The following is a 15,756-nucleotide window of genomic DNA, read 5'->3' on the forward strand; positions in this document are numbered from 1 at the left end:
TATATATTTACTTAACAATAGTTGCTAGATAATTAGAAAGAAAATATAACATGTTTAAAGGATTCTTAAAATCATGAAATATTAGCGTCTCCCCAGCCATATATCAAGTTTTTTTTTTTAATTGTTATCTTTTCCTTTTGTAATGCCCAGCCAGCCACAATGCATTTATCTAAATAAAAATAATGACTAATAGCATATAAAACACGATCAGACACTACAATCCTTCAATTATGAGAAAAATTGTCAGTAACCATACGACGAAATTGTCCGTACGAATGTGAACGTAATTCTTGTGGAAGTGTATTCCATATTCGAATAGAATTGAGAGCACATCAACGGAACTAACAGTTGGGTATTTCTGGTTGTTCTTCAAAAGAAAAAAATTTCACGCAATAATGGCTGCACCCAGTATTTATAATCTTGTAGAACGACAATAAAATGCGAACATCAAAAATATATTTGAACGCATATCTCAAAAATGATATGGCGTGCTGGGATACGTGATCATAACGTCGCAATTTATACACATATCTAACTACAGTAGGTTAGGTTAGGTTAGGTTAGGTTAACCTAACCTAACCTAACTACAGTAGGGCTGTTTTCTTTTTGCATTGGATACAACATTTGTATGGGCTATCCAGAACATCGTTGCACTGGTGTTCTATCCAGAACATCTCATCAGTGCAAGTCGGGCCGATCTTGCCAGATTGTGTTTTGATAAAGTGACGCTTCATCGATTCACAATAGCACTTTATTGTGACTAATTTATCGAAAAACATGAAATTCAAAGTGGTAGAGTGTCATAAATAATCGCAGCAGTAAATATTTATTACTAATTGGAACATTTCATACATTAAAAATGCAAGATTTCACTTCTTTTCTGTGATTGTTTTTGAACTGCTGATGACAGTGTTGCATATTTTTGGAGATGTCCTGGATAAACGAGTACTCTGTTTTATTTTAGTACGTGACTGCTTAAGGTATCCAGTGCTAAAAGAAAACACCCCTAGTATTGAAAACGTGAAAACGTGCGCAACCGCAAACAGTCAGCTGCAACAACAGCCGTTGTTGCAGCTGATGGTGAATTGATGATGCTGATGATTCTGAGCGGTGTTTGCAGCTGTTAACTCGTAATACACCCGAGTTTTTCCGTCGATATGTGACAATGGATGAAACATGGCTCCATCACTACACTCCTGAGTCCAATCGACAGTCGGCTGAGTAGACAGCGACCGGTGAACCGTCTCCGAAGCGTGGAAAGACTCAAAAGTTCACTGGCAAAGTAATGGCCTCTGTTTTTTGGGATGCGCATGGAATAATTTTTATCGATTATCTTGAGAAGGGAAAAAATATCAACAGTGGCTATTATATGGCGTTATTGGAGCGTTTGAAGGTCGAAATCGCGGCAAAACGGCCCCATGTGAAGAAGAAAAAAATGTTGTTCCACCAAGACAACGCACCGTGTCACAAGTCATTGAGAACGATGGCAAAAATTCATGAATTGGGCTTCGAATTGCTTCCCCACCCACCGTATTCTCAAGATCTGGCCCCCAGCGACTTTTTCTTGTTCCCTCAAAAGGATGCTCGCAAGGAAAAAATTTGGCTGCAATGAAGAGGTGATCGCCGCAACTGAGACCTATTTTGAGGCAAAACCGAAGGAGTACTACCAAAATGGTATCAAAAAATTGGAAGGTCGTTATAATCGTTGTATCGCTCTTGAAGGGAACTATGTTGAATAATAAAAACTAATTTTGACAAAAAAATGTGTTTTTCTTTGTTAGACCGGGGACTTATCATCCAACCTGTTATAGTATTCAAAATTCAATAGTTTGATATTATAGTGACAAAAAAGGATTTTTTTATAATTTTTACGTTTTATTTGTACTGGGTGTTTTGACTGAGACAAATCCAACACTGGGACAATTCAACATGAAATAAATTATTGAAAAAGCTTCGGCTGCGGTCAATCGGTCTTATGATGCCGAAGGTCGATTCGTGGCCGCGCCGAAGAATTAATCCAAATCCAAAATCCCTGCTATTTTAGCGATTTGTTTAGGTAGGTCTTGGGACTCTCAGAAACTAAATGCCTCATTGTGGAAATATACATCATAGTAATCAATTGGACTGCTTTCGAGACCACGTTTGTATTTAGGTGAAAATGATAAACGACACACTATAATTTTTGAATATGTATAAAATCGCATATATATTGATCTATTACGCCTTAAAATATAAACCTAATTTTACTTTAACATAAAGAGATACAAAGGAAAGTGAATTGTTTTATGAATTGCTGAAGACGAAGTCGGAAGGTTCGAATGTAATTCGCAGTGGATGTATTGAATTTGCCAAATTTATTCTGATAATTGGTTAAAATTTTCGCTTTAAGTAGAGAATGCTGAAGAGGAATGTGGCAGTTTCGAAACGATGGTACATCTAACCGTCTTGCAGTCTTAAGGGTTTTGCCCGAATTCAACAAACATACATTTCTATTATTGGTTAAGCTCTTGTAGTTTAGTCAACAGATGTTTTTTAGCTGAAATCAAAACATTAATGCAATTTTTAAAAATGATTTTCTTTCCAGTTTGATTACCCGACTGGACAAGTCGAGGGGAAACGATACAATCTATTCTGATACAACTCATATCAAAATGGCAATTGAGGTTTTATTGTCATTTGGTGACAAGTTAATGGAGACAATATGCCACGATTGCATTGCTGGACACGATATTTGTAAGATGTCCGCCCTGGCATGCATTGACGTTTTATTGGACATAGATTCAATGGCGCATTTGATGAATTTCATAGCGCACCATGGTTATTTGTCTCACATCATAGAGAGTATTGCTAAAAGTGACAACCAACTTTGTTCTACATTGTCAAATGCCCCCGAGAATATGAAATGCCTATATGTTTATGAATCGAAAATGTCTATGCTGTTGCGTTTTGCAAATACTCATATTGGTGCCGAACTGCTACTCTCGAATAAAGTTTTAGATGTTTTGTCGAATATGAAAGTTTTGGACAAGCATCCGGATCTGAAACGAAAGGAGGTGTGGCAACGAAATGAAATGCGAGAGTTCGTACCTGCTTTCGACTATCGTTTTAGACAGATTCTATTTCCAGCATTGAATGTATGCGATTGCCTAATATCGACTTTGGGAACAGAGAACTATTCCGTGTTATCTCAAGTAATGCATTTCTTATTTTCTCACTGGGATATGATCGAAATAATTCTTCGATCTGGATCTCCATTTTCGGATCTTGGATTATTGGAGGAATTATCGTTGATTACAGGTGTTATTGCACGCACATTCAACCAGGTATTTACACTTGTCACATCATTACTCATATATGCTAATAATTACAACGTTTATATTTTATCCTCTTGCATTTTAAGGAAACTTTAGCGCTCGTAAACATTGATTCAACAGGTGACATTGGTGTTAACCTATATAGAATTCAAAAGCTTATGCTTTCGATTTATGCCCGTTTCGTCATAAGTGACGTTAATTTCAAGGAAATGTTAAAGCCTGATAATGCGTTGTACGAACAAAGCGATGAAAATATCTCAATTCATATAAAATATTTTTTGGAAGTTGCTGCCAATTTGACACTGTTTTGTAGAAATATTGTAACCAATAACGCTGCAGATCACAGGACCAATGGGCTTCTGTTTTCGCCTCAAATACATGAGCCAGTACGCAGGTAAGAGTTTTTTACCTTTTATTTTTATTAATAAATTGTTGTTAAATAACTATAACAAATCTATGATAAATAACTGGATATTCTAATATAACAATTATACTATTACCAATTATGAATACTATTTTTAAAGGATGTATTGATATATATTTTTCAGGCGTCAGGATCACATAACCAATACATGTACTCAATTCAACATAGGTATCGTAGTAGATCAGCTCAAAGGATCCGTAGAATACTACCATTCGCAAAAGGCAATTTACGAAGGACTCCTACGTCAAAGATCTGTTATGGACAACATAAGTTTCGATTCAACAGGTTCGTATACACTCTTAATGTATATATTTTGATGTATTGTATATAGTTATGATATGTGTCCAGACCTGGGATATCATCGATTAGGTCTGAGTGCGTCCAAACCACTTGCACTTGCCAAACATTACTATCAGGTTTATAACAAACATCAATATTCGCTTTATCTAACGTCCACTATTAACATATTACTATATATAATTTAATAGCATGAACTTAAGCCGAATTTTATGATTAAATTAATGTCCTTTTTTCGTTTTTTATTTAATAATATAGCAAAAGACAAGTACGCTCAGATTAATAAGCAACTTATCGAAAAACAATCTGTGTTGTATTTATGTGTCTTTATTGCCGAACAATGTCTATATTTGCTGTGGAGTCATTTAGACTATTACATAAGATATTCAGCATCAACAAAACACGACATGCACAATTACGAGGATAATGGTAAGTGTACGGTGTAAATGTAGATACATATATGCAACGATAAAACCTGAGTAAACATTGATAAATTTGTATCTAAAAACTAACACAAAAAGTGTTATTCCGAATAAAAAAATATATACGCCATAGACGCCGCTTTATGTTAATGTTATGGCAAAAACGACGCAACGCGAATAAAGATTTTCCACGGCAAAGCCATAAAATGATGGAATATGGTCCTGGGTTACAAAAGCACTACCCAGCAAAAAAAAATTGGAAGTACTTGTAAGGGCACAACTTTAAAAGCACTTCCAAAAAGTGTCCTCCAAAGATGTTCTTTATTTTAACTACTCAGGAATTTCTTTTAATTCAATTTTTTATAACTCGCTTTTTTCATATTTTCAAAGAGTAATTTTAACTTTTTATACCCTGCGCCACACTATGGAACAGGATATTATAAGTTAGTGCCTATGTTTGCAACACCCATAAGGAGACGAGATAGACACATGGTGTGTTTGGCAAAAATGCTTAGGGTGGGCTCCTGAGTCGATACAGTCATGTCCATCTGTCCGTGAACACATTTCTGTAATCAAAGTCTAGGTCGCAGTTTTAGTACAATCGACTTCAAATTTGGCACAAGTATATGTTTTGGGTCAGAATAGAACCCTATTGATTTTGGAAGAAATCGGTTCAGATTTAGATATAGCTCCCATATATATATCTCTCTCTCTCTCTCGATTTGGACTTACTTGGGCCGAGAAGCCAGAGTTTTACCCTGATTTACTTGAAACAACAATTGGTACTGTAGTCTAGTGATTGCCACATTTGTATTGAAATCGGTTCATATTTAGATATAGCTCCCATATATATCTTTCGCCCGATATGGATTTATATGATCCTTGAAGTCCGAGTTTTAGTCCAATTTGGTTGAAATTTTGCACTAGGAGTACAATTAATAGTAAAGTCAAGTGCTAAATTTGATTGAAATCTGTTCAGATTTAGATATAGCTCCATATATATCATTCGCCCGATTTACACTTATATGACCACAGTGCAGTGTTGCCAGGTGATTTTTGATTTTCCCCCCCAAATCTTAAGAAAAAAAACCCTAAATTGGTCTAAGCTTTTTTCAAAAACCCCAAAAAATTTCAGAATATAAAAGTACAAAAAGTGATCCCAAAATTACGTGAAAAAAATCCTGTAGTGATACACTTTAAAAGTTAAATTTAACACAAATATATATCCTGAAAGAAGAGTTCTTTCCTGAGAAACGAAATTTTAGAAAAAACTAAGTTTTCTTTTGATGCTATTTTTTTTTCGTTTGAAGTAAATAAAAAATAAAATTTGCTATTTAAGAAAATACTTTAAAACAAAAGAGATTTTCGTTTGTTTAAAATTTCATCCCTGAGGAAATTATTTTTTCTATGGATGTAATAATACAATATGTATATCAATTTAAAAAGCGGGCTTACTCTTAAAAAGCTTTCAGCTGCTAAGTTAAAATACGATTGTTTTTAATTTTGTCAAATATTAAAAATGCCCTTTCAACAGATGAGTTTAAAAAAGATAACGAAAATAATGCTATTGGATACTTGTTTGTATTTAGGATCTTCTTGTAGACTTTCCGCATCTTTTTTCTCATAACTCATGCTAGAATTGTTCCGAATTTGCTTGAGAATTGCTCCACTCTATAAGTTCTGAAATAATTTTTTACCCCCAAAAATCCCCCCAAATAAATTTTACCCATAAAAATCCCCCTAAACATGAAAAACCCCCTAAATTTGGGGGGAAAACCCCTAACCTGGCAACACTGTCACAGTGGCAAATCTTTAACTCCGATTTACTTGAAATTTTGCACAGGAAGTAGAATTAACATTCTGACTGTCCATACCAAATTTGGTTGATATCGGTTCAGATTTAGATATAACTCCCATATATAGCCTTCGCCCGATTTACACTCATATGACCATAGAGGTCAAGTTTTTACTCCGATTTAGTTGAAATTTTGCAAAGGGAGTAGAATTAGCTTTGTTGCTATGCGTGCCCAATTTGGTTGAAACTGGTTCAGATTTAGATATAGCTCCCATATATATGTTGTTCTGATTTCGACAAAAATGGTCAAAATACCAACATTTTCCTTGTAAAATCGCCACTGCTTAGTCGAAAAATTGTAAAAATGATTCCAATTTTCCTATACTTCTAATACATATTCAGATTTAAATGTTTCCTATATTTTTTACTAACATTGTGCTCCACCCCAGGGCATTAACCGACTTAAATTTTAAGTTAATAGATTTTCTAAGATTTTTGTCGGTTCAGATTTAAATGTATATATATGGGAACATAATCCTTTATATATAGCACCCAACAAATTTGAAGGATTTCAGATGGTATCGAAAATGTAGATCCAAAAAGTGGTGCAGGGTATAATATAGTCGGTCCCGCCCGACTTTAGACTTTCCTTACTTTAGACTTTTTACTAACATTGCGTTCCACCCCAGGGGATTAGACTGAAATTTTAAGTCTAACAGTTTTTTTTCAAGGTCGAGTCAAATTTAAATGCATGTATAGGGGAACAGAAATCATTATATATAGATTTCGGACGGATTTGATATGGCGTAAATGTGGCTCTACGAAGTGGTGCAGGGTATAATATAGTCGGCACCACCCGACTTTAGACTTTCCTTACTTGTTTTTGTTTCAAATAGGTTAAAAACAGAGTAAGGATTAATAAAATGGTACAAATTATTTAAATTTTGTTACAAAATGCAAAATCCATTCTAGAAAAATTGCGAATTTTGGGATATATTTGAGGTCAAAAGTTTCGACCAAAGGTTAGAATGCATTAAAAATCATATAAAAATATAAAAAATATTTATTGGGCAAAATGTCATAAATGTTTTTAATTTACATTCAAAACACTGAATTCGGATCACACCTTAAGAAGTGAAGCAAATTCAGTGCAACGGCTGTGGAAATGGTGGATATCCGTCCTATGACAAGCCGATATTAAATTCATCGCTTCTGCGCCAATTTTGCACCACTTCCGGATTCAAAAAGCACATTTTCACTACTTTTTTGTTGGGTACTTAAAAACATTTTTTCTCCATATCAATTGTTAATAAGTCTGAAGCTGCTGTAACAGCCAGATAAATAGGCTTTGCAACAAAACACAAAAATGTAACCTTATTTTAGTCCATAAAACTATTATGTTTGGAGAAAGTTTCCTTTACTCTAACACAACTCGGGGGAAAAATTATTTATGTATAATTAATATAAATATTTACTAAATTCGTACTTCTCACAAAATATTTCATCATTTCCTTAAATCTGTAAATTTTACTACAAATGCGAAATTCGTATGACAATAAAGACATTCTTGCAATTTCAACTTCAGGATTTTCCTTCAAACTACAAAATTTTCTGTAACAAGTGAAAAAAAATTGTCGAAAAATGTTTACTTATTTTTTGTGATATCGGCGTGATGTCAGCGTTTGTAATACTGTTCAGTTAAAATTTTCTAAAAATAATGTAAATTTTCTAATATTACCCAAAAGTTTTCTTCCTGGTGGGTTCAGTGTTTTTTCAGTGTAAGATTGACCAAGACAGGTGTTATCTACTCACCATAGATGGCGCATTTTCTTATGTAAAATAATCATTTTTAATTTGTTCTGTCCTTTTTTAAATAAAAGGACAGAAAATTTTCTAAAAAGATGATTAAATAGCACACATTGTTTGCTATTTAAACTCGATTTTTTAGTTTAGCTGAAACGGACAAAAAAACTTGCGGCCATCGTAACATAATAAAAACAAAACCAATATATTAGACATATGTCTTGTATTTGACCATAAATCTGAATATTACTCAAATTAAGGAGCTTTTAAGGATATTATAGGACAAAAAATTGTTTGGTTATTGGTTCATTTTATAACCTAAAAGTTTTTGGAATTGTTGTCCTCTAGATCAAAAAAGTACAAAAATATAACAGCAAACACCGACTAATGTTTGTAGCAGACCTATAAGTGTACATGGTTTAAAAAAAAAATATACAGAAAAAATCAGAGCGCCATTCCAGCGGGAAAATTCATCATTTTTTAATGCCCTATTTATGACCATCTTACCCATGCTCGAGACCTTCTAAATACATTCCATAGGGTCATATTGGTAGTCAATACCTTAGGTTAGGTTAGGATAGGTTATGGTCCACTTAGACCATAGTTGGTCCATTGCGGTTCCTCAAACTTCTCTCTACCTTCCTCTTCGTGTCTGTCTCGCTCCGGCCGAAATGTGTCCATTCTATGATAATGTGCCCTTCGGTTGCGCTTAGGTTCTCCACCCCGATGTCTTGATGAAAGCGAGAATACTCCTCAGGCAGTATTCTCGCAGTCGATCATAGCCTGAAAGAAATAAGAGCCCAGTATCTTGTTTCTTCTGAAAGATAGTGCTTGACACTGGCCCAGGAAGTGAAATGAATTTTCCGTAGCCACGGGGTCCAGACGCCACCTACAAATATCATCATTCGCTAGATCGATCCCAGGGTTGTCTCCTGTCATGATACCTATTATCGACCTCACATCCTCTCTTTGCAATGACATCAGGATTTCAGAGTTCCTAATATATCCCATATCAGTTTCCTTTGTTCACAGCCCACAGAAGAAGCCCATCGTTTCTTCCATAAATCTTCATATGTTTGATATAGCTCTCATATTCCCCTCCATCAGAAAGGTACTTCAATTACTCTATACCCATACCAATTTGTATTTATTCTACAATTTACGCAATATGTATATGAAATAAAAATTAGGTTAAGATTTTTTGGAGCTACTACGGAAGCTTTGTATTTCCGAACTATTTCATGTGGGTGTTTGTGAATCATCAAACTTAATTTTGGTATTTTGGTATTTTTCTACAACCACTGGCTGTTAAAGTCCATTAATGACCACATTGTAGATGTAGTAAAATTCCCAAGTTGTTGCATGTTAAAATCGGTTGGTACATTATTTTGGCTCGAGAGGCAAGCGTTGATAGAAGGCGCCCTGATTATCCAAATTTGCGAAACTAGAAGTAAGACTTGCCAATTTTGCTTCTCGTGCTCATTCGAATAATGGGCGTAAATTGTACAAAATTTGGATACCGAATCATATGAAAGTTATGTTATTTGGATTTTGACACGCTCAGAGAAGATGTTGTAAGATTCCTCTAAAACTAAAATCAAAATTGTTCTTAAAAATCAAGAATCTGATGAAATCTCCAAATGTGGAAACTGTAGCTCTTTAACATCATAAAATCCACCTAAAATTCTATATATTTTCGAGTAACCCATTACGGCGAAGGGCCTTTCAAAGGGAACTATAATAGTTCGTGGTTTGATTCATGGTGGTGGGTGTTTAAGATTCGGCCCGACCGATATTAGGACGTATGATACGATAGTCGAACATGTTCAATACGAAAATGTTTTATCCCAGCTGTGAAAATTACCCTTTTACTCTTGAAATATGATCAATATGTTAATTACAGTAGTTTACACTAAGAATGTGTACTTGATGAGAGTTGACTTTTGTATTTTGATCTGCTGAATTCGAAAAAAAAAATGTTTAAAATTTTTTTATGGAACAGTGTACATGATTTTTTTTGTAAACTAGTGTTATCAGTATCTAAAACAATTGTATACACAGAAAAAATCTTTTTAAATTCAGACTCTCATCAAGTGTACATGATTTTTTTTTTGGTAAACTAGTGTTATCAGTATCTAAAATAATTGTATAGACAGAAAAAATCTTTTTAATTTCAGTCTTAAAATGAATTCTTTTTTTAATTATTATTTCTTCAACCAAGGTAAACAATAATATAAATCACCAATGTCATTTAAACAATTAATTGATCTAATTAAAAAAGTAATTGGTCTAATTAATTTGTATATTTAATGTTTAATTTGAGACTATTTAAATGAATCAATTACAATTTTAACTCAATATATCTTCAATTGAAATGTTATATTTTTGATATTTTTCTGTGCACAGATTGTAATAAATTTCTAAAAAATTATGGATTTAATTACATATTTTTATTTTTATTATCTACTTTCAGCTAAGACGAGTATGTACAAGTGCAGCCGCGAGGAACTTGAAAATTTGAAGAAATATCTGGTTTTAGTTTTCAACGAAACCTTTTCCAAACAATTGTGTTCCACAAATGATGAACCAGAAAGCAAATATGCTGCATTCAACACAGCACTATTGCGTAGGATAAAATCCTTAATACAATGTTTTCCATCAGATTAAAAAACATATTATTATTATTTAATTAAATTGAAAATAAAGCGAAATTATTATTGGAAAAGTTTACTATACAAATTAATGCAAGTGTTTCCGTATTAAATTTCTGTTCTGAAACCCTAGTTTCACCAAGTACGGTTTTCGGTGAAAATGAGTTTTAAAACTCATTTTATTCAAATAATTAATAATTCATTGTTATAAAATAAACATTTTAAAATACATTACTGATTATTTCATGCTGTTTGTTGGACAAATTAAAAGCCGTTAGTTGCTCTCCGACATTTTTGCTTATTTTTTATGAAACTTGGCGCTGAAAATACTCGTTTACTGATTGTAGAAGTCGGACTATTCGTCTTCAGTACATAAAAAAATAAAATTTTTTCTTTGGGTGCAAGATACACAATTTATATCTCTTCAGTTTTTTCGCAGAATGCGAAATCGTCGTATAGAGAGCAGAGAATGAAGCCGCCGAGTCGCGCCGTCGGCCATTTTTTGCCAGTCGACGCCGCCTCCGAATATGTCGGCTCATCTCGACTCAAATTTAGCCGCCAATTAATCAAAAATATTAGTTTAAATTAAAAAACTTTATTAATAATTGCAGTAATTTTAGTCAAAATTTTGAGCCTTTCACCCCCAATCAATCTATTTTAAAGTGTTATAATAATTTTGCAAAAATTTACATCAGAAAATTTGAATGGAATGTAAATTTGATTGTAAGATTGGTTGTACAACTAATCTCATTACCATTCGAATAACTTCAAATTGATTTTATAATGGATAATTGTCCGCCGCCGGCTTCATTCTCTGATAGAGAGTGGTGAAGTGAACGATTATTTTGGTCAACTTAGTGAAAACGTGTTGAAAGTAGTCAATTGTTTCTCATCTTCAGTATCTATCTACAAAAAGTTCGTCTTTCGGAAGAAACATTTGACAAAGCATGATGTAAAATGAAGGTGGCATCCCTGAAACAGGTGGCTACAATTTTTTAATAAAATTTATTTCCAAACGTTCTTGCGGCCTTTAATTATAATATTTAAATTACGACAAAGTTTGCCAATAATAGCTCCTTTAGAGAACCCGATAATTTTTTATAATTATCACAAATTTTAACTGGAAGTCGTTCGTTTACACCAAAAAACCAAAAAGAAGAACGCTAATACATGTAAACATAAACAACTGACAAAGTAGATTAATTCATTCATTGGAATGGAAAATCGGTTAACTGATTGTCAAAAACCGGTTTTCGCGATTAATCAAAAATGCCAAATTTTTTAACAATCCGGTTTCGGTTTGTGTAATTGAATCCGGTTAACCAATGTAGGTTTGGACACCCTAGGTTAAACCCAGGCATGACTATTTTTGTTTTTAATGAACATTAATTGTTAAAGGCCAGTATTAATTAAGATCGCATTATCGCGCTAAAATAAATCAACCAATCTTTGGTTGCATTGACTATACATAACATTATGTGGTTTTGCGCAAAGACAATAGACTCTAGGAAGATGGGAAATTGGCTACTAAGGAGATCAAACCATTTACGGTGTTAGTTTCATACTCGAACCAAATGCGTATACGACAAGTATTGACATAGCATTAAAATGCACATAAAAAGAAATTAAGTACACGAAATAAATTTCCATAAAGGGGAAAAGGTAATTTTTTTATTAAAATTAAACATTCGTGTATGTTCTGGGTTTCACATGAAAGACTTGCGGGGAATTGTTCCCGTAGGGGTTGTTCTGAATGCAACTTTTCACCTCACAGATGGGAGAACTTTGCACGGAAAATTTTTTAGTGGAATCTTTCATATTTGCAAAACGAAGGATTTAAAACCAAAATAAATCATTTATTTTCAATCTGTCATATGTTTTCTATATGATTCATAAGTATTGGATGATAAATTAGCACGAAAGCCCTCTTAAAAGCAAAATTTAAAAATGCATTACAAATCGACCAAGATTTTCCTTCCACTTGTTGCTAAAAATTAGGGGTTGTTTAAAAGCAGCTGATTTTATGTAAGTTCGAAATGACGGTGTTGCAAGATTTTGAGAAAGCGCATTGAAACTTTTATAATTGCGAAAAATGATGGTTAAGTTAGGTTAGGTGGCAGTCTGATGTATCAGGCTCACTTAGACTATTCAGTCCATTGTGATACCACATTGGTGAACTTCTCTCTTATCACTGAGTTCTGTCCGATTCCATGTTAAGCTCAATGACAAGGGACCTCCTTTTTATAGCCGAGTCCGAACGGCGTTCCACATTGCAGTGAAACCACTTAGAGAAGCTTTGAAACCCTCAGAAATGTCACCAGCATTACTGAGGTGGGATAATCCACCGCTGAAAAACTTTTTGGTGTTCGGTCGAAGTAGGAATCGAACCCACGACTACCTTTTGAAGCAAATAAAATAAATGAAAACAATATTTTTGATCCCAGAATTGCTATAAACGATTGGGCATCATTACTTCTGCAAAGCGTCGCACGCAAGAGTGAGTCAAGTATAATAAACTGCGTTAAGAGTTCTCGCCGTCGGTAGCAAACATATTTTACTTCACAAAATTATTTGTTTTATTTAGTAAAAAAAGCGTAAAATACAAAATATTCGGCAATTTTGAATTTGTAATTCGATGAAAATTAATTAATTTCATTTGTAATCGATTATAGTGCGAACATAAAGATTATTTCTAACGGCGTTAAAAGTTTTTGCGCATCGTCTTAAATCTTCAAATTAGTAGCTCGGCTCTGAACTCTTACAAAAGTAAACAAAAGATAATTGCCTTTGAATCCGTGTTTTAGAAAATGAATCGTATACCATTAACCATTAACAAAAAAGAAGCAGGCATTTTGTATTTTTTACAAAAACTTTGAAAAATACTTAGTTTATGACAGCAATGGAAACAGCTTGTTTACTTTTTCTTCTGCAAACCATATGATTTGCAGATTTTCATTGTTCGACAGGCGAATTCGAAAAATCTTGTTTCACGGGAAACACAGAACAACCAACAATTTTTGGGGGGAAATCAAAGTGAAAGGTGAAATCTATGTGATGGGAAATCCAGATCATACCCGATTGTTTCATTAGGAAAATTAAAATTTTGATTTAAAAAATAAAAACGAAAAACAACTAAAAAATTACAAACATGTATTGAACTAACATGGTAAATGCAACATTTGGTATGACGCAAGCCAATTTCCTATCTTCCTAAAGTTTATTGTCTTTGAATGCAACAACCACTTTTCATGGACTGAGAACACAACGTGTTTGATATGAACACGAACATGTATGGTATAAGAACGCATTGGTTAAGCCATTTATGACTTCCGTCCTGGATCCTCTGCTGTTGTTTTAACCAAAGATAATAAACTCTAGGAAGATAGGAAATTGACTACTGAGGAGATGAAACCATTTACCGTGTTAGTTTCATACTGGAACCAAACGCGTATACGACAACTTGAGGAAGATGGGAAATTGGTTTGAGTCATACCAAATGTTGCATTTACCATATTAGTTCAATACATGTTTGTAATTTTCTAGTTGTTTTTCGTTTTTATTTTTTAAATGAAAAATTTAACTTTCTTAATAAAACAATGTTAAATTTTAGGCAACAACAAAAAAAATCATTTTCCCCTTTATGGAAATTTTTTTCGTGTTCTTAATTTCTTTTTATTTGCATTTTAATGCTATGTCAATACTTGTCGTATACGCGTTTGGTTCGAGTATTAAACTAACCCGGTAAATGGTTCGATTTCCTCAGTAGCTAATTTCCTATCTTCCTGAATCTATAATCTTTGGTCGTATACGCGTTTGGTTCGAGTATTAAATTAACCCGGTAAATGGTTCGATCTCCTCAGTAGCTAATTTCCTGTCTTCCTGAATCTATAATCTTTGAATGCAACATGGTCTGAGAACACAACGTATTGGATGTGAACACGAACGAGTATGAAATGACAACGTATTGATTAAGTCCAGGTTGTTGTTTTAACGGGAAATTGTTGCAAATTGCCACTAAAGGACCTATCACAGGACTAGCACCAGTACCGATTTCTATAGGCTCTTGATATTAAAATCTTATTGGATCTATACATTTATTGAAATACATTTTTCAGAATAATCCATTATTCAACATATTACAAAAGTTTTTCCTTTCTGGTGCGATTCGATTGCTCAAAATGAAACTGGTTCCAAAGAGGTTTTCCCAGACTGGTTCATAAGGACCTGTCTGTGGGTTGGTCATATTAAATTGCCCCATGACGTGTCCTTGGAATGCGCCCGTCAATGGTAAACCCTCCACCCTAGGATGGGATATGCCAACTTTCCTTTTGTAATACATGGTAATGTTCTTTTTAGACCCCATAAAGTATATATATTCTGGGTCGTGGTAAAATTCTGAGTCGATCTAGCGATGTTCGTCCGTCCGGTCGTCTGTGCAGATCATGCTAACTTCCGAACGAAAAAGCTATCGACTTGAAACTTGGTATAAGTAGTTTTTATTGACATGACATTGCAAATGAGTCATATCGGACCACTTTTAGGTATAGCCCCCATATTAACCGATCCATAGATTTGTCTTGCGGAACCTTTTGGAAGATCAAATTTAATTGAAATTTGGTACGTGATGTTAGTATATGCCTTCTAACAATCGTTGAAATGTTGTTCCATATCGGACCATAACCAGATTTGCCTTACGGAGCTTACTGGAAGTACAAATCTCTATGTATAATTATATATAGCCCCCATATAAACCGATCTCCATGTCCTCCGAAACCTCTCGGAGGAGTAAATTTCATCCGATCCTGTTGAAATTCTGTACGTGATGTTAGTATATGGCGAAAATTGATCCATATCGGACCATAACTATATAGCCCCCAACCCAGATTTAAAAATACAAAACATAACAAGAATCATTCACAATAATTAAACGTGCTTCATGTAGTATCACAAATATACATGATATCACACCCACTCGAAAATCAGTTGGCTTATTTTCTCACGTCCATTCAAGATTTAAGACATTGGATTCATTGTATATTCGTATAGAAGT

General features: G+C 33.9%; 1 protein-coding gene across 1 annotated transcript in view; it reads left to right on the forward strand.

Annotated features, from left to right (window-relative positions):
• The window catches only part of Nup205 (nuclear pore complex protein Nup205), a 33,610-nt gene extending 22,812 nt beyond the window's left edge, over positions 1–10,798 (forward strand). Inside the window, exons 13-17 of the mRNA XM_075298575.1 lie at positions 2,585–3,323; positions 3,401–3,708; positions 3,863–4,023; positions 4,294–4,464; positions 10,529–10,798. Coding sequence (XP_075154690.1) covers positions 2,585–3,323; positions 3,401–3,708; positions 3,863–4,023; positions 4,294–4,464; positions 10,529–10,722 — 1,573 coding nt within the window. The 3' untranslated portion in view covers positions 10,723–10,798. The remainder of the gene's footprint in view (positions 1–2,584; positions 3,324–3,400; positions 3,709–3,862; positions 4,024–4,293; positions 4,465–10,528) is intronic.
• Positions 10,799–15,756: the final 4,958 nt, after the last annotated feature.

This window comes from Haematobia irritans, chromosome 3 (genome assembly GCF_050003625.1).
Source record: "Haematobia irritans isolate KBUSLIRL chromosome 3, ASM5000362v1, whole genome shotgun sequence".
Classification (NCBI taxonomy): Eukaryota; Metazoa; Arthropoda; class Insecta; order Diptera; family Muscidae; genus Haematobia; species Haematobia irritans.